At 38.4% G+C, this 19,713-nt stretch overlaps 1 protein-coding gene across 2 annotated transcripts in view; it reads right to left on the bottom strand.

Moving 5' to 3' along the window:
• LRP6 (LDL receptor related protein 6) overlaps nucleotides 1-19,713 on the bottom strand; it is a 121,989-nt gene that overhangs the window by 36,148 nt on the left and 66,128 nt on the right. For both annotated transcript variants that reach the window (XM_083819923.1, XM_083819924.1), the window contains 2 exons: nucleotides 11,325-11,721; nucleotides 10,652-10,823 (listed from right to left, as the gene is read on the bottom strand). In XM_083819923.1, coding sequence (XP_083676049.1) covers nucleotides 10,652-10,823; nucleotides 11,325-11,721 — 569 coding nt within the window. The remainder of the gene's footprint in view (nucleotides 1-10,651; nucleotides 10,824-11,324; nucleotides 11,722-19,713) is intronic.

The raw sequence follows: 19,713 nt of genomic DNA, 5'->3' as shown, positions 1-19,713 counted from the left end.
ATTGGTGCTGAAAACGTGGTCATATTTTAAGATGCTGTATTTAACAGTCAATACTAACGATAAAAAATCTTTGAAGCATTGTTTCTATATTAAAGCTACAGACTGGATTGCAAAGCGGTATTTTCTAAGGGTCTTTCTTGCTGCCAGATACCCTGGATTCAATTCACTCTTGAATGCTAGTAGTAACTGTGATAAATAGGCTAATGCAGTGAATTTGCCTTTCTAATAATCTGGGGTTTGAACGTTTGGTAATTTACATATGTTACTTGATTGGTTTAAGTCTAGATCTCAATCATTACACCTGCCTCATCTGTGAAAATAATATTCAGCTCTGGTTAGAGCTAATGCGGAAGCCCTGGCAAAGCTGCACAGGGCTCCAAACAAGACCAGCAGCCTGTGCTCAGGGCTAGCAGACCAAGGCCAGTTGTAGGGGAGGCTAGGCAGAGGCACACCACCTCATATCCACAGTACTGAGGGGATGCTAAAAACAGAAACTGTCTTGTTCCTATTAGGCCATACTTAGATCAACATCAAGCACAACAGCCCAAGCCTACAAGGTGCTAGACAGCTTCAGTATCGACAGCTCCAGAAGAAGAAGACAGCATGCAGGCTCTAGAAAGAGCACACTTTCCGATACAAATCTGGGAGACTATTAGACAAAGCTGATAGGATTTACTCATAATTAACCCAGTTCCATAAGCAGGGTGAGAGTGTGCAAACTGTTGTCTTTCACCTTAATTCATGAGTACAGTTTAATTTTGGGTGTACTTATAAATAATCAGGAAGCATTTAAATACCGTGCATACTATGTGCTCTCTCAGGATGTTTTGAATAGAAGAAGCCAATAATCAAAAAACAATTTACAAACAATAACTGGTACCACTGTATCTTCAAAAAATGAAAGATCACCTACAAGAATATAGAGTTAACCTTACAGCATTAAAAAAAAAAAAAGAAACCATTTCCTTATGTGAAGGAAATATCGGGGGGGGGGGGGGGGGCATAAAGGGGAGGGGGGGAAAGATGGACGACTCTTCCTGAGTAGACCTTAAAATCTCAAGTCACTTTAATGGAAAGTTGTGTTTCCTGCAATAGTTTGGAAGAGCAGAAACAGATCAGAAAGCATTACCACCTTCACAATTTCAGCATGGGTCTTGTTAATGCATTCTAGGAACATAAATAATTGAAAAGCAATGAGGTGAAAAAGTCAGTTTTTAGTGAGTTGATCATTAACACTACTATTCTGCATAAGATGTTTGCAAAGTGTTACTCTAAGACAGCTATGAGATACCAAATTCAATACATATATATATATCTGATATTTCAAAATAACACAGAAGAAGATCTTGAACAAGGCCTGAATTATACTTAAAATAGTTAAGGAATATTCAAGGTTTAAGCTTAGTTATTTCAGCCTTGATTATTCACTGATAAATACTTACATGTACTGTTTCTTTGATGCAACTCATTGACTCAGTTCATGACACTGCTAATCAAGGATATGACTATTCATCTTCCACCTAAATGTACATGAATCTTACTATATCAGAGAAGTGAAAAACAACACTAACTCATTAAATCTATTTGATTAAGGAAAAAAGAAAACTGGGACAGCATCTCTCAAAAACAACTTTGAAAGATAGCTAGAATGCCTTCTGAACATCACATTAACATTTTTTCAGTCTGATTTAGTGAACTATGTATTTCCATCTTGCTTTTTTAAGCAACATGAACAGACCAGACCAGAATGATTTTACTGTTGTGGCTGCAGTAATATCACACAATTAAAACATGGACCTGCTATAAAACACCTCAAAAAGAGGAAAAATGAGACATCTTGTCTAAATTTCTAATTTTATTAGTCTTCCCATCTTAAAAAAAAAAAAGACATGATCAACTATACCCTCTTTGGCTGAGCAGTCAAAACTTCAAACTTATTTTAAGGAAATCATTCTGTCAATGTCATTAACTTACTGGCAACAGCATTTTCCCTCTATTCTAAAAAGACAAGGAGCATTGCAGATAAAAAATGGAAAGATGTCTCTTCACTGAAGTAAAATTCTAAGAAATGAACAGAAAGGATACCTGGAACCCTTTATATTTGCTTCAGAAACCAAGTGCCTCCGGCCAACTCTACAATTTCTTATTATAAATTGTTCTATAATAGCCATTACCAATTTTTAATTTAACAGTTCCCAAAACCCTCTATTTAATTTTGAGCTCTAATTATTTTTCTAAAGAATTCAAAATATTATTTTTCCTGAGAATGGATAATATTCCTAATAGGACTGTAGTGAAGATAAATATGCAGAAACAGAAGAGATTAATTTCATAAATAGACCTTTCTATCATACTACAGACACTGTATAAGCTCATTTCTTTCATAATAGGACAACTTTCCTAGCTCCCTGATCAATCAACACCAACAACAGAATTATTTTCTCGATAGTGGAATCTAATTTTAGGGAAAAAAAAAAAGTTCAGTTTTCAATAATAATGTCTCAAGTCAGGTGAAGTGATAAGCAGACAAAGAAAAGAGTTTACATTTATTACCACTGTGACAATCAACTATGACACCTCGTAGGAAATCTCATGCAATACAAAAAAAAAAATCCTGCATTTATGAAGAACAGGCTAAGACAAAAAACGAGCTGAAATGAACAGGATGAGAAGAGATTTTCATAGGTAAATGAAGATGCTTGGCTATGGAAATTATTTTTTGTTATAAATACATAAGGTGGAGCAGCAACTGTCCGAGGGTGTTCTGTTATGTGGGCATAGGCTATAAGAGAATAAGAGAATATGGGTACAAACAGAGGATCAAAAGCAAGCTAATTACTGCAATTTTGCAGCTTACCATTTGTAAGCTAAATCTGATGAGTAACTATATTCATACTTCACATGTAGACTATATTCATACTTCACAGGAAACAAAGTAAGCTAGCTGAAACCAACATGAACCTCCATGGTGGTTTTGGGAGACAATTTTAAAACTCTAAGTTTGGCAGCACAACTTCTAACGCTCTTGAACATGGGCAAAAGCCTCTGTTCTCTCCTCTGCATTCCCAAGGGACTTAGTTCCACTACCATCCCCTAAGGAACTTCTTATTTTTACCAGGTTCTCTGCCAAAGTTGGTGCTTGCCAGACTCCTCTATGAGTAACTATACTTGATATTTTTTTGTTGAGGAAAAAGACAAGGGAAGTTTTCTGCTGTTTTGGCAAGTCCAACTGGTTCATAGAACAGTCCAATGAGTGACTAAGCCAGTGCAAACTAGGAAGGACCGTGGGATGCTTTCCACTTTTTGGTGGCAGTAAGCTGTTAAATTGATTCAACTGTTCTTTTAGCAAAATCACCTAAATTCCTAGTTTCTGCATGCCCAAAAGCTTGTAATTCCAAAATATGTATTTACCAGGCTAACAGAAAGTATTAACTCTCCCATAGTCCCTTTTTTTCACAGACATTAGACCTTGGCAAAGTTACATTATGGACAGTATCAGGGAAAAAAATAGATTAGGACTACAAGATCCTGGTGCCAAATAAACAACAACAAAACTGTGTAAAGAAAGCCAAATAATTATTAAGAAGGATCACAAGGACCATCCCAGGTCTTTTTTTTTGTGCACCAATGTGACTAAGCTTGGAGGGGAGAGAAGCCAGAATATTGCAGGGTAAGGGAAAATGGTAAACTGACAAATCATCACCCAGCTGAATCAGAAATGCAGAAGCTAGCTCAATATCTATTCACATCACTCCCCAGCTTGCCTTCAAATATTGTTTTCAAGTGTGTTGGGCTCTCAGTGAGGTCAGATAATGGCTCTAGTTATTTTAGTTCAAGGAATTTTTGTGTTTTCCCTTAGGTAACCAACACTGACTGCTGGTAGAGGCTTATTACTCTCTAGATGAGACAATAGAGTCAACTAAATGCAATTTCTTAACTCCTAGGAAGCATGTATGACACATTAGTGAAATCCAAAGGTTGTACTTCAGTCAGTTCCACACTAGTCCACTGGGAGCCATGACGTTTACAGAGGTATCATTAGCAAAACAGGACTGCTCATCTGTAACCAAAGGTTGTAGAAACACCTCAGTTTTCACACTGAAAAGTTTAAATCAAGTTGTGCAGATGTAAGCCACAACCAAGTCTGAGAAAGGTACACTTTTACTATTAACAATAATGTGCAAGAAGGTTGTAGAAGCCAGCATGACTTCCAGGCTCAAACATAACTCAAGAGCGGACATCTGAATCTGACGTAGCCACTCCAGGCTCTCCTTAGAGTTAACAGAAAAAACAGGTGCTTTTATAGTAGGACTCATCCATGTTTTCTATATCATCACATTATTTTTAAGGCAGTAATTTTACTGCTCAGAAAAATACCATGCTTGGTACCCAGATCAGTATAGTCTTGGACATGAGTTCTGGCTCTGTCTACCCAAAATTCTTCCCTCTGTGTCCTCTGTCTGCTGTGAGGTGCTGGGAACCTCTCATCTGTTCCCTTAAGAACAGTCTGCTGTTGACAGCAGATCCATGGGGACTTCTCTAAGAACTCATCAACCAAAGTGTTTTGTAATGGCTGCCTCAATAATCACTTCGCAAATTTCAGTTTTATTCAAATATACTCAGTTTATCAAAGGCAATAAAAACTTGACTTTTTAATGTTCCTAAATCTAAACTGGCATGAATATTTTAAATGCTTTTTTTTTTTTAAACTTTTACATTAAAACACTTTGAACAGCTGCAAAAAGTATAATTCTAAGTGACAATTGTGTAGCACCATGCTCAAAAGCCAAAGTAAAAAAAAAATACATATATATTTTATTATTTTTTAAACAAACTTACAGTGTCAGAAAGCCTTGGTTGGACATTTACAGTCCAAGGGTAAGAGGCTACTCAAATTATTGGATCCCAGTCTTCAACAGTCAGGAGACTACAAGTACGTGATCTGTAGCTATTTATTTACTTGTATTATAGTTTTCCTAGCTTGAACTGCATCATGAAATTCAGTTCTTCCCTAAGTTAATTCAGAAGTTCAGAAGAAACCTCCCAAGTGAAAAATATGCAAAATATAAAGTTTTTTGTTGTTGTTGTTATTTTTAAATAAAATTGTAGAGTTTTGAAAGATGTATTAGAGTAACAATTTCTTAATGCAGGCCTAGCAGGTATTAAGAAATAGTGGAAATTCCCTGACAAAGTAAGCTTTAAACTTCTGAAACTTGGATGGAGGAGGGAGATCTTCCCATACCCTCTAAAGCACATACTTGGTGTTCTTTGCTGAATGAAGTTCTCATGTGCCACAACTACCCAAACCAGGTGGGCAATGCATTATGGCCAAAATTAAGAAGCAAAGCAACTTCAAGTATTAGCTTCAGCTACTTTAAGTTCAAGCTTAATGCAAGTTCACAAAAGCAAATGTGTTCAACAGCTTGGAATTCAATAGTTTCTGCCTCTCAATATTCAAACCTCTGTTTCAATGTTGGGTGGATAGGGTAGGATTAATAATCAGGATTGCAAGACATCAGCATTTCATAATACAAAGATACAGAACATGAAAAAATCTCTCAGTTGGAAAATAAATGGTGAATGTTTAGAAAACAAAATTTCCTTATTAGGGTGGTGGTAAAATTGAGGGAGCTGTCATCAGCGGAAAATGTAGCCCTGCAATTTCAGGATTAGAATGTGAATTAGAGCATTCTCTAGATGCCAAGCTCTTAGCTCCTGGGTCAAAGACAAAAAGGTCTTCTCTGTTCAAGATTTTTGTGCTCAAAAAGTCTTAGTGGCATCCGCTTTCTGTTGTCTGACAAAGCTGGGTTCTGAAAGCTTGTGTGTACTTATGCTGAAAAACAGCAGGATATAAGACTTCCCATATTAATCACGAGGATTAGAGACAGTAATGCTAGACATGGCTAATAAATTTGGGAATGCAGAAACACTTTAAGTTAGAGCTGCACTCAGAAATCATTTTATAATGGTTGCATCTGTATAGGAGGCAGAGAATTCTTTCTTTAAACTCACCACTAGTAGGTGTAAGCGGGTGTCATCTCTGGCTCTGAGAATGAAGAATAGGAAAGAAGATGAATAAAGAAAAATGAAGCATAGGCTGAAAAATTGTAAGAAATCAGCTATATCATAATTATTTCCTCTTAATCCATACAACCACACAGACACACAGCCATTCATAATTGCTTTATCAATATGAGGTTTTGCTGACCATTTTATATCCAACCTATGCCTTAAAACAGGTAGTGTACGTGCTCAGAAGACAAATATTCACTTGAGCAGGAAAACATAAGACCAATTCAACAGAGCAGATCATACATTTTTAACCTCATAGCATGACAGGAAAATGCTTTAAACCTGTAGCAAGTCAATGAGAAATCTTCCCTACTGGTAAGCACAATAGCAGCCATCCATTTCAATAGAAGTTTATCAGCAGTGAAACCTGACCGAGATAAATGACGAAGCTGTTGAGCCACAGCCTGCTTCTGCCTGCTGCAGGCTGCCAGATAAAATGGGAACAAAAGCTCCCTGCTGTACCCCCTACCAGTCTCCATTAACCCCTGCTGATGCTTTATTATCGTCTGGGGGATCCAGAACAGCATAGCATGAACCAGTGCATAAAAAATAAATAATAAAAGCTCATATGTGGCACAAAAAACCGAGAAACATAGCTTGCAAGAAACGTTAATTTTAGTAATGCTGCAATTAAATCATAGTTCTGAAAAACTGTACATACTGGAAAAAAAGGAAAAAAGACTGTTTAAAATCACATATGAAACAGTACTTAAGCACAATAGATTCGGTATACAAACATGTTTCTCCTGCTTCTTCCCCCAGTCCTCATCCCAAATACATACAGACACATACAAGCAAAGCAAGGACCAGGCATATACTCAGATATCTGCATGTTCAATCCCAAGTTTCATATTTTGATCCTGTCACAGATATCCTCTTTGTTGCACCTCCTCCACTGTACTTTCCCCAAACGTAAGTTTAAAACATTTACTGAAGCTCAAAGCATCTTCTACTAAACTGCTATAAAAAGAGGATGGGAAGGGCAGGGAAAGTGTTACAAATCTCCTCAGGATTCGTGGTTGCCATAGGAGAGAAAGGCAGTGGGAGGAAAAAGGAAGACTTGAAATGTTAGTAATATTTTAGGTATTACAGATTTAGATAATGTTATTATAATCTGAGATTTCTGTAGCCTACCATAACACTGTCAGTCTAGTATAAAAGAGTACAAAGACTACACAAGATCATGGGGAAAATTCACTAAGATTAATCAATAAAGAGACTTACCGCTATATTTGCATTACTTAGCATATTTGAGAAAAAACAACTTACTTAAGTAGGACCGAACCATTCTCTCAGATGAACATCTCTTCATCCTAGAGAGCCTTTCCATGCTTTTATAATTACAGCAGCTGTAATGAACTTGCACTCCTATCTATCACTATCAGAGGTCATCAATTTTCAGCCCATTTCTATCCTTCTGAAGTGTGGTAAGCAATCAGCAATATTATGTCAAAAGAAGAACATGAGTTTTTTCTCAGGGTAATACAACAAACTAACAGAATAAAGACTCTCCAAAGCTTCAACAAATAGAAGAATGGCCTCAACACAGGAACAAAGAGAGGCTGGATGGGGTCAACCCAAAGGTCCACCCATCCTGGTATCTTGTCTCAGGGAATAAGAAAAACTTATACCTACAGAACAGCTTAAGAAAAGAACCAACTCAAACTTCTCAAGAAGAGTCTTTGATTCTCCAACAATTTACAGTTCAGTGAATTGTGGTTCAGAAAGAAGATTTATTTATTAGTAAATTTCGGTGGAATTCCCTTCCACAGACATATCCTAGTCTTCCCAATAACACAGGTAAGCTTTAAAAATCCACAGGTGTTTCCACAACTTACCACACAGTCCGAAGAACCACCTGCTTTTATTTGTTTTGTACCTAACACCTGTCTGTATCAATCCCAAATGCTTCTATCGAAAAAGGCTGAGTCCTAGACACCTTCTACATACTTCTTTTGATTTTATAGACCTCTGTCACATCCCCCTAAATTGACACATTCTGCAATAAAAGTGAAAAGATAAAAAACAACAAAACCAAATACTTAAACAAAACTAAAATCTAGAAATGGCAAACAAAAGCTGCAAGATTTCTTCTCTTGCTTTAAAGGTTTTAGCCAGGCTTTTTCAAGATTTTCTGCACATTAATAAGATGTTAATGTCCTGGTTTTGGCTGAGATAGAGTTACTTATCTTCACTGTAGCTGGTACAGTGCTGTGTTTTAGATTTAGGATGAAAATAGTGGTGATATCACACTGACGTTTTTAGTTCATAGACTCCTAGAACATCCCGAATTGGAATAGACCCACGAGGATCATGGATTCTAACTCCTGGCTCCACACAGGACCACCCAAAAATCAGACCTTATGTCTGAGAGCATTTTCCAAATACTTCTTGAACTCCAGCAGGCTCCGTGCTGTGACCACTGCCTTGGAGAGCCTGTCCCACTGCCCGCCCTCCCTTCAGCCTCCCCAGCTCTGGGCTGAACAACCCAAGGGACCCCTGCTGCTCTTCACATGTTTAGTTGTTGCAGAGCAGTGCTTACACAGAGTCAAGGACTTTTCTGCTTCTCGTGCTGCCTGCCAGCAAGGAGGCTGCGGGTGCACCAAGAGCTGGGAGGGGACAGAACCAGGACAGTTGACTCCAAGCGGCTAAATGGATACCCCATACCATACGGCTTCATGCTCAGCTCTGAAACTGGGGGGAGTTGGCCAGTGGGGCTGCCACTGCTCAAGGACTGTCTGGGCAAGGTTTGGCTGGTGGTGAGAAACTGTGTTGTGCACCAATTCTTTATTTTTTTTCTCCTCTTATTAAACTGTCTTTATCTCAACCCATGAGTTCTTGCACTTTTACCTTTTTCAGTTCTCTCCCACCAACGCACTAAGGGGCAGGGAGAGAGGTGAGCAAATGTCTGTGTGGTGCCTGCTGGATTAAGCCACAGCAGTTAATGAATTGTATAAAAGCAGCAGCAGGAAAATCATAACTCAAACACTTGTAGCCTCACAGGAAAAAAATAACCAGTAATTCTGAAACCTGAAGATCATAAATATTCTGCAGATGTCCTGCTTAGATACTACATGAAAACCTGGGACAAATTTATTCTGCTGGCTTACATTGGTTTAAAAACAATGAAATAGAAATTGTCACAGTTTTGGAATTTATGCCAGATCAGATATCTTCCGACCTGCCACAGACATCGTTGGCATAAACATATTGTATTTCTAGCCAGTTTGACGGAACTGAAGCAGTGAGCTCATGCCTGATCTAGATGAAAATTTCTACCACAAACTGATCCAGCACTGAGCAGAATCATTACCAATGAATATGGAACCATGCTCTGAGTAAGCCTGAAACAGGTGAAAAAAATCTGTGTTTTAGCAAGCATGAGTCTGAAAAATGCCTGACTTTCCTTTTGCAAAATACATTCATGTCCAAGGCAGTATCTGGGCTGAATTGCTCAATCTGTTATAAATAAACCTCTAAGCATAGCTTAGTCTCTTTTACCCTCTTTTCTCAGTGCTGGTAAAAATTTGGGTGAATTATAGAATTATGGACTATAAATCTTGTTTTCAGGACAAAAAAAGAAATGCTCCCAGAGGCTCTCCCAAGGAATGCTTCAAAGCAAATCACCTTGCAGGAGCGGAGTTGTTTTGAATCTGAAGGAGAAAAAACAGTTATATGACCTTCTAAGACAAGACTATGACTTCCAATTGACGTATTTGAAGTTATAAATAAATAAAACAATGTCATAAGGCTAGAGGAGATATTGTGCCTAACATGGTAAACGCTAAAAGATATTTATAATGTTAAAGATTCACTAAGGAAGGTGGCAATTTAACAAGGAAGGTAAACCTACCAGGATATAGCAAAGCTAGGCATTGTTACTATGTGCCAGATATTAGCCAAGTCTCCTGCTTCCAGACAGAATTGTCTTTTGATAATAAACTGAACAAATACTAAACCTTATTTTCTCAAAGCCTGACAAGGAGATAATAAATGTCAAATATGTTCCATAGATGCTATATATAACAAAATAAACACAAGATTTTCAGTATTGAAGAGGAAAAACAGCATTTTAGTTTTCAAATAAGTGTCAGAAGAATATAGCAGAAAGAATGCAAAATCTATCCCCTTGTTGGAACCCTAATAAAGCAAAGGAGATACAAAGTATAGAAGGTTTTGGGGAGTACAGGTAATTATATGTAAAATTAAATTTATTTCTTTAAAATATGTTCTACTTGCATCTAAGCTGAGCAACATGAAGAATAACAGATAAATGTTTAACCTGCAAACGTTACTCCCAATAAGTTTTCTTGACCTGAGAATCAACTTCTTTAGCAAATCCTTATCATACATTCTTAAAAAGAGGGATCTAATATATTGATATTATTTCTATTTTACAGATAGAAAAATCAAAGAAGACTAGCAAGTAACTTGCCTAAAGCCAGAAAAAAAAAAGAATTATTTCTTAAAGAAGAAATCAATCATTATTCCATTGCCTTTATGAGCTACATCAGAATTTAAACACTTAGAAAATGTTCTGTAACTCCAGGGAGTTAAAAATGCAGGTGCATTTACAAACCTCTATTTTGTCTGTTTTGGCATCTCCCCAGTATATTTTGCTTTCTTCATAATCCAGTGCCAGTCCATTTGGCCAGCCAAGTGAGGTGTTTACCAGCACAATCCTGTCTGAGCCATCTAATGCTGCCCTCTCGATCTTTGGGATTTCTCCCCAGTCAGTCCAGTACATGTACCTGCAATGGAAATAAAATCTTATTAAACCAGAACTTTGAATATTCACATAGCTTCTTCTGGACTACCACACCCCGAAACCACACAGCACACAGAAAAGTCGGTGTCTGTACCAAATATGTTTCCTTACTTAAATAACGATACTCAGCACATCGAAAGTAGCATTGACATGTAAACACACCAATCCTTTACATAAAACTACTGTATCAATCTATTGAGCAAGACTACATAACAAATGCTATTAGCTAGAATAAACAAAGTCCACACAGTCCCAAAAAAAGTTTTAAATAAGAGAATAAAACCTAAAGACATAGAAGCTAAATAGTTGGAAGAGAGCATTAGAGCATTTGCCTGAGAGCATTAACTTTCAAAGGAGCACAGTATTTTCATTTTGAAGACTAAGAAGTTTATCATTGCATTCCACTATCTGCATGCAGCTACACAGAGATATTTATCTTCTTTATATGACCGATATTTAAAAAACGCTCATGAACAGTCCTCACCCAACCATAGGATCCAGCACAATAGCTCTGGGTTCTTCCAGGTCTTCTGATATCAAGATTTTTCTCATGGTCCCATTAAGCCTTGTAACTTCAATACGGTCTGTGCCAGTGTCAGTCCAATATAGATTTCGGGCAACCCAGTCCACAGCAATGCCATCAGGATGAGCAATCTGTGCTGTGACAACAAACTGGCTACCTGACCCATCAATAAGTGAGCGGCGAATGGCCCTAACTTCATCGTCGGTCCAATAGATGTACCCTTCCAGAGGATCAAAGTCAATGGCGATGGCATGACGGATGTCCTCTAGTGGCAAAACGATGTCAGTAAAATCTGGGGTGTCTAATGAAATCCGCCTCAAATCTGTCCGGCGGGCTAGAAGCAGCAATTCAGTGGCACCTACATGCATAAGGCAAAAACACAACCATCTTACAAACACTGGGCAGTAAACCTACAAATGGTGAACCTGATTTTCTACCATTTGGTGCAAGCTAGTCTAGCTACCTTGATTTCACAGGGCCTAGCCAAACTGAAGGGCACCAGCAGAGAACTCCATTCAAAAGGCTTCAAACATGAGGTTATTCTTCTGCAGAAGTAATCAATGTATTTATAGAGAAAATTCAATGGTGATTTCCTTGTCCAAAATGTATCATGTTGGACCTGTTTTCTATCCACATAATTCCCTCCAAACATATTGAAATAGATATGCAGTGAATATGCTACAATTTTTTGCAAATAACAGATGGTCTGCAGCCTCTTAGATGAAAAAGAATTTACTATTTGCTGTTGTTGGTATAGGGGACAACTGTGACAAACAAGCTGTACATTTCAACAACACCCTTAGAGGGGGAAAATGTAACTAACACAGAACGCCACACGTACATCTCCTTTGAGAAACTCCTATTTGAGGAATCAGGTTTGGGAACTGACTGCTGCCTTGTGACAATATAAAGCAGGAGGGCATTCAGCTTTCCCCAGACTTGTTGAGAACAAGCTTACCTGAACATATGAAGATAAATAACAGTGCATCTTGTGCTTCAGCTCAACATGACTCCATATCAAAGCCTTGCTGGCTTTTAGGTCAAAAGTCATAATCCTAATAAACAGCTAAGATCAGCTTGTACTGCAGATGATGCTTTCACACAGGACAACACAAGCTGTTTAGTGGTACACGTGCTGGGCACCTGATCGATGATGAACTTACTGTCTATTCTAACTCATTCTTGTTTCATTTTCTATTCTATCTCACTAGATTTTAGTGTAATGAAGAATAAACAACCACCACACCCCATTCCAATTAAATTATCTTATCAGTTTGGAGTCTCAGGGAGATAAGAGCAGCTCAGGCCTCAGGGAAGCCTGAGCTAAGGTAAAAAAATGTGTGCATCCTAAATGCAGGGAAAGTATGTTGCGACAGCTCTCCTCAAACAATGAAGGGAAAGGTTTGGCATGGGCTGATGTAGGTTCAAGGACAGAGGAAAAAAACAAGACTGGGTGTGTGTGTGAGGGGGGAGGTTTAAGAAAAATGTAAAAACAATGCAGTGAAAGAGAGCCATCACCTAGCCACATGCTTTTCATGCTTCTATGTCTTGATTTTACAAAGGTATAAATAAAGGCTAGAAGACTAAAAGAGCAGCTACTAAAAGAAATAGGTAGCTGATTAAAAAATATCTAGTGTCTGTTGCCAAATTTCTTTCTTTTTTTTTTTTTGAAATGTCATTAATTGTGGTTGGTGCTAGATGAAACCTCACTGCATGCCAAACTTTGGACAGATGCCAAAGCAGCCATTGCTTCATTTACAGCAAGTTTAACACATTAAAAACATCTAAAACACTTTCACAGTGCTGCTAGAAACAGTTCTTTTCAACAACTGAAGTTGAGATTACTACTACAAGCATTCCTGCTTGGTAGTCCAGAATGGATTAAGATCAGCTTTATGATCCTCTGTCCTGAAATACCTTGTGTTCAGAAACACATGTACACACTACTCAATTGTTCTCCTAATGAATAACTCTTACACAATAAATAATATCAGGAAGAGGGAACCTGTAACTACATGTCTAAGCATCCTCCAAAATAATTTAAAGCATGTGACATAGTAAATAGAAAACAGGCATGTTAATAAGATTTTCATAATTACAGAAGCAACTATTCTTGTCACAGCAGTCTACATGTACATCTGTATTTGTTACTACTAAGTATATCAAACAAAGCAGTATTAAGATCCAAGCCTTCAGCTGCATTATGGTCATGAGGTATTAATACATAACCAAGCATAGCTATTCAGGTTCAAGTAAGAAATCTCTAGCACTTCCTTACCAACTTCATCGTCACTTAACCAATTTACCTTTCAAACAAAACTGTAATAGTCATAATAATAAACAATTATACCCTTTTGCATTATCTAATAAAATTAAGGTTGAGTAAACACAGTAACCTCAGATTTCCAAACAGTTAGAAAGCTAAACATAGTCTATCATATATAAAAAGTGCAAGACATAACTTAAAAGTAATTTGTGTGCTTTATCTGAAGTTGACAGTCATTTTGGAGAACCACTGCCAATTTCCAAGAAAGACTGGCTTGAGTACAACTATGCCTTTGCAGAAGCTCACCCTTAAAATTGACCAGCTGACCTTCCAATTGTTCTTGAAGAGAAGCCATTTCAACAGCTTCAGTATCCTGCTTTCAGGTCGCAACACTTTTGTTTGGTCCAATAACAGACTGTGTCTAAGCCTTAATTCAGCGTCAGGAAATCATTGCCTTTCAGTCAACCCATGTTGCACATGGGGTCCCTGAGCTATGAATTTCATGGTCTGTATCTAACATTCCCCTACCCCAATCAACCAATAAAAAGTTTAAAGCTTACTTTAAAGCTATTACACACCCATTTGCAAACTGACACCTCAGCTGCTTAGTAGATCACCAGCCATTCCACTCAGTAAAGACAAACTGAGCAGCAGAGAAACCTCTCATTTCAAGGTAGGCTGCAGAAAAAGCACTTGAAATGCCTCTAGGCTTGCCCTGATGATAGTTAAAAAAAAAAAAAAAAAGGCAAATGCAAAACTGGGCACATTTATAGCACGATTACCTTACCACCTGTTAGCACAGTCAAGGAAAATGTCGTCTGAGAACTAAAACAAACTGTTCGAACTTGTGGCAAACAGCAGTTGCAAAACGTTTGGGCTGGCTGGGCACTGATTCCCAGTCAGAAAACTACTCAAGGTACTCAAAGATGCAAGGACATGGCAGAATCAGTCAGTTTTGTTGACATCTATTCCAAAGCCCAGCTATGATACAAAAGCTAAAATACGACAGGAGGATCTCCAGACATTTTCACTTTGCCTCTTCAAGAAAATCTTGCCTTTCATGATGAGGATGATGGAGCACATCAGAAGTACAGAATCAAATTTTTCAAAAAAGCAGAAAAAAACAATACAGGTTTCATGCAAACCTTTTGTTGTTGTTGTTGATTTATCAGCACTTACTTGGAGATTGGAATCAGCCACAAAAACATACACTACCTCAAACCTCAACTGGCTCAAATGTACTTCCAAAAGGTGCACCAAGGCTGCAACCAGCACTCTGATTTCAGCATGCACATGCAGACCTGAGGTACTTTTCCTCTGGACACCTTGTACTGCACATACAAAAAAAGGATGAAGCCTTCCAGACAAACACTCAGGGGACTTGAAGCAGAATTTGCTGCCTACACTGCTCTCTTTTCCGGAACATATACTGGAGATCTGTATACACTGCACCCAACAAAAGCATGCCTGTAGACAGAAGTGCAAGTTGAACTCAGTGCTGGGTTTGAGGGCACAGACCACCTGATGTGCCATGGCGTGTGCTCACAGCATTCAAACCACCATGTGCAATGTTCCCTGCAAACACAGTAAACTACGTTGCATAAGACCATACCACATTTAAAGTCAGGCCTTTCTGCTTAACCCCCTTGCTGATCTGCCATACAATCAATCCTAAGTGATCTTAGCAACCCATAACTTTATAAAAACAAACAACAAAAAAAATAACCAACCAAACAGAAAATCCCAAACAACTTTGATGAAATATTCCAATTAGGTACCAAGATTCTTTTTAGAAGTGCATAAAGTCAGGGGGTATTCAGAATAGTTAGCAATTTTTCTAAAACCAAGCCCCTTACTTAAGGCATCTAAGTATGAACATAAAAGCTTTACTCCAGACTCATATTTTTGAGAACTTAAGCCTACTTTTATTAAGCACTTTGAAAGCTGGGATTACAAGCTCACGGATGGTGCATTACATTAGTCCTAGAACTAATACTTCCCTCAAAAAGTCGCTGTTAAAAATCAAAATAATTTACATCTGTGTGCTAGCTGAAGTCAAGGGAAGGGGAAGAGAAGAGGAAACAGAGCAAGTATACAGACTTATGCAGTAACGTAGCTTTTAAGTCCAATGTCTAATGTTCTGTCAACCTTTACAATTTATTACATCTTTCCAGTGATATAAGGCCTTGGTCGTTTGTGAGTTATTGGACTTTAAAACCATCAGTGGTTGCTGAGGCTAGTGATGCTACACAAACACATGTACAGAAACCCATACATAAGAACTGCTAAACCTAGGACATACATAATAATTTCTCTGTACTTGATAAACCAAAATCATTAATAAATCCCCAATACAGTTATCACACATTTGACTAATAAAAATTTATTTTCTATATGTCTTGTCCCAGTTGCAAAGTCATTATTGAGAGAGAGTTCCTTATACAATACAAACAAATAGATTTTTCAAGTAGATGACAAAAAAAAAAAAAGATCACTACAAAGGCAAAAGAACACATATCTGAAATTAATCTTTTTTTTTTCCTCTACTTTAAAAGAAATAAAAGAGCTAGCATATTAAATTAACATCTTGATCCGCGCAGTGAAATCAGGATCCCTGCTATTCCAGGCAAAGCAAATTTCCTTTTGCAATTTAGGACTGCCCAGTGCAAATTTCTAGCTACTACCCCCAGGTCTAAAAGGAAAATACACTGTGAGCACCAATGGGCAAAATAAAGACCCTCTCTTCCTCAAAGAGAATGGGATGGCCACAGCAAGGCTTCAATGAAAGTCTGAAACACTGCTTCCCCCTTCCCTACATGAGGAAACATGCATCTCCTTGCTCAGCTGAAGTCACCGTTGTTTTTCTCAGCACAAACAATAGGTCTGAACTGGTAATAGCAAGCATGGGAAATAAAGAAGTAAAATTCAGTACGGACAAAGACAGAAGCTGAGCACAGGGACAGAGAGGTCTTTGAATATTAATAAGGATGCGATACGAAAGACAAACTTGGAAGAGTAACCTAATTTTTGTTATAAAAAATGACTATTGAACAGGTCATTTAAATGTAGTACCATCAAGCTCAGAAGAACAGTGGTGCCCATAATACTGAAAAAGAGAAATCCCAAGTATGTCCTACAAGATGGGAGGTGGACAGGGAGGTGCTGGTCTCTGCTCCCTGGTCACAGCTGACAGGATGCAAGGGAATGGCACAAAGCTGTACCAGGGGAGTGTCAGACTGGGCATTAGGAAACATTTCTTGACTGTGAGGGTGGTCAAACCCTGGAACAAACTTTCTACTGAGGTGGTTGATGCCCCATGCCCGTCAGTACTCAAGAGACATTTGGACAATGCCATCAGTAATATGCTTTAACTTTTAGTTAGCCCTGAAGTGGTCAGGCAGTTGGACTTGGTCATCTTTCTAGGTCCCTTCCAACTGAACTGCTTTATTCTATAAAAATGTGGGTACATAGGTAAAAGCCCTAGGTAAAAGCCCCATAGGTAAAAGCTAGAAGGGACTGCGTGCTAAGACAGGACTCTGTTCTTTGGACATTGCTGATAGAGTTGGCCATGAAAACTGGTTATTCTGTCTCTCTTTCTTTGAGGGATTAAAAAAAAACAAAAAACAACAAAACTTTCACAAAGAAAATGAGGCAGCTAAGTGTAAGCTGCAAGCCCACATCTCAGTTAAATGACTGTTTTGGTTCACAAGGGGGATAGGAGCTAAGACATGAACAATCAAGTCAGTATTATCAGTTATTAGGAAAATAGCCGATTTTATTCCAAACCATCACCCTTTTCTGAAACACAATAGAAAGTGTTTATAAATGGAAGGTATGGAATTATTGTTCAGATCTCTCACTAAAAAGAATGGTAAGGTGTAATGAAAAAAAAAACCAACTACAAAAACCCAAGAAACCAACACTGTGGGGAAAGAGGAGGGAGGAAAAGATTTCCTATAAACCAAGATTATTCAAAAATGCTGGGTTGTCATGGAAACTGCTCAGGGAGGGTCAGCCAGCCTCACCTTTGGCTGCAAGGATCATCTGTCAATGCCAAACCACTGCAAACACCACAAACACACACTCAAAATTCACCCATCAAAATCCTGCAGATCCCAGCCAGTGCTCTCATCAACGCAGCGTGAAATAAAGTTCTCTCCCCAAAGAGGCTCCTTTCAGCATTAAACAATTCATCTTAGGAACTAGCCTGATTTTAGCCTACTGCTTGAAGACAAAACTGTCTTAAAGAGAACCTGCCTGTGCCTCATTTTTCACTTTTCTGTACCTGTAAGTCGTTCCCCTTTCTCCCTCAAAGTCCTAATGTTCTAATTCCAAACGGAGATGCAGTCACTCAGTGCTTCAGTCTGTTTCAGCACAACAGATATATACTGAAACGATCTGAGGTGAAAAGTTTCAGTTCTCATGGTTCAGACCCACTTTCACAGTACTTGTAGTAAACAGGCAAATACAAAGGAAAAAAACCAACGCAAGAAACCATAACCACCCCTCCACCACTCAACCACCCCCCCACAGAGATACAAAAAAAGGGAAAATAAATTTTCTTCTCTAGTATCACTACACAGCCTAAGAAAGGAAGTTGACACAAACACTTACAGATTTGTATCTTGAAATCCTGTCTGTGGCTATGCTGGCTCTGTTTGCCATTCTCTCCTCTCTTCCCCAAATCAGTAATTGCAGACATCACAAGTATGAGAAGAAATTACAGTGAAATATTGACTTGAAGAGCTCTGGCAAGTTGTAGGTCACTCACAAAAGCCCTAAGTCTACCACTTCACCTCTCTTTAGTGAAAGGAGTGAAAAAAGTCAACAATATTTAATCATTTGGGGTCAGGCATAGCTTTAAATGCTGAAACACAGTAAGCAGCTGGCTTCCAGGGCTGCCTCTGGCCCTTTTACTCCTCCTAGAAATTAGCTCTGTGCAGGATCGGCAAAGTTAAGTGAAACTAATGGATCTGATGCATAGCTGGAGCAGCTTCTTTCACCTGCATGTGAGCTAATTTTTTTCTCAGTCCAGTACGTAGTGGTACATGACACTCACTGAGCTGAGTAAGTGCGGAGTCAATTTTCTCTCGCTTCCCCACCCATTTTCCTTCTTAAAAACAGACAGGCAGAGTTATTTGGAAAAACACAATAGCAGAATGATTGTGAAAAATGCAACACTGTATTGACATGCATATGATAAATGTTAATGTATAGCATTACTTTTAGCACACTGACAGACAACATGCTGTAATACCTCAGTGAACTGGTTAACAAAATTTCTGATAAAATAGGAGCTGTGTTTTGTGAGCCAGCTATACTTTATGGCTGAATGGGAACACAAATTTGCTTCTCATGTGTTAAGGAGTGGAAGAAAAGAGCAAGAGCTCTGTGTTCTGAGACATAAGGAACGTCTAAGAAAGGAAGCCAATGATTTTGAATATCTCTGCATGAGAAGTTCAAGTTCTTTTGTGAGGTTTTTATTTTTTTTTTAAATACCTTTCCTCTGCTTGCCTTTGGGAATTGTCTTTGACACACTACAAAGGTGCCAGCAGGCTTTTTAGCAGAGGGTAGTTAACCTGGGTGGGAGGTTATCTCTGCGAGGACATGAGGCTGGACCTAGGCAGGGAAGCAGTCACCTCTGTGCTACATTGACCTGCTCCTTGGAACACAGCACACACAAAGCAGAAAGGCAGCCCCTCTTCCGAAGGTCCCCAGCCCACTTCATATCAGCATTAAGTCAAAAGGAAGCCATTTCTCTCTCTTTCTCCAGGACTTGTTCCAACGGTTGTCCTTAGTCCTTCAGCCTCTGCTTAGCAGGCGACCAAACCTCCCCAGCTCCCCATTCTCCGTGTGGACTTTTCTTCTGCTTTTGGAAATATGTACTGGGCAACAACTGTTTTAGCTATCTGCTTCCACAAAACAGTTTATTCATGCAAATCAAGGATTTTTATTTTTACTTTTTTTAACTATATGGATTTGTGTCACATTCTGGACTAGATACAACCAATCCAGAGCACTATTATTAAAGCATGTGCCTTGTACTGGCAGAAATGGGAAAAAAAACGTCTTGTGCATGTAATG

The sequence above is a fragment of the Anser anser genome (assembly GCF_964211835.1).
Source record: "Anser anser genome assembly, chromosome: 1".
Classification (NCBI taxonomy): domain Eukaryota; kingdom Metazoa; phylum Chordata; class Aves; order Anseriformes; family Anatidae; genus Anser; species Anser anser.
The sequence above is the reverse complement of the archived record's forward strand: the minus strand, read 5'-3'. Positions and strand labels throughout refer to the sequence as shown.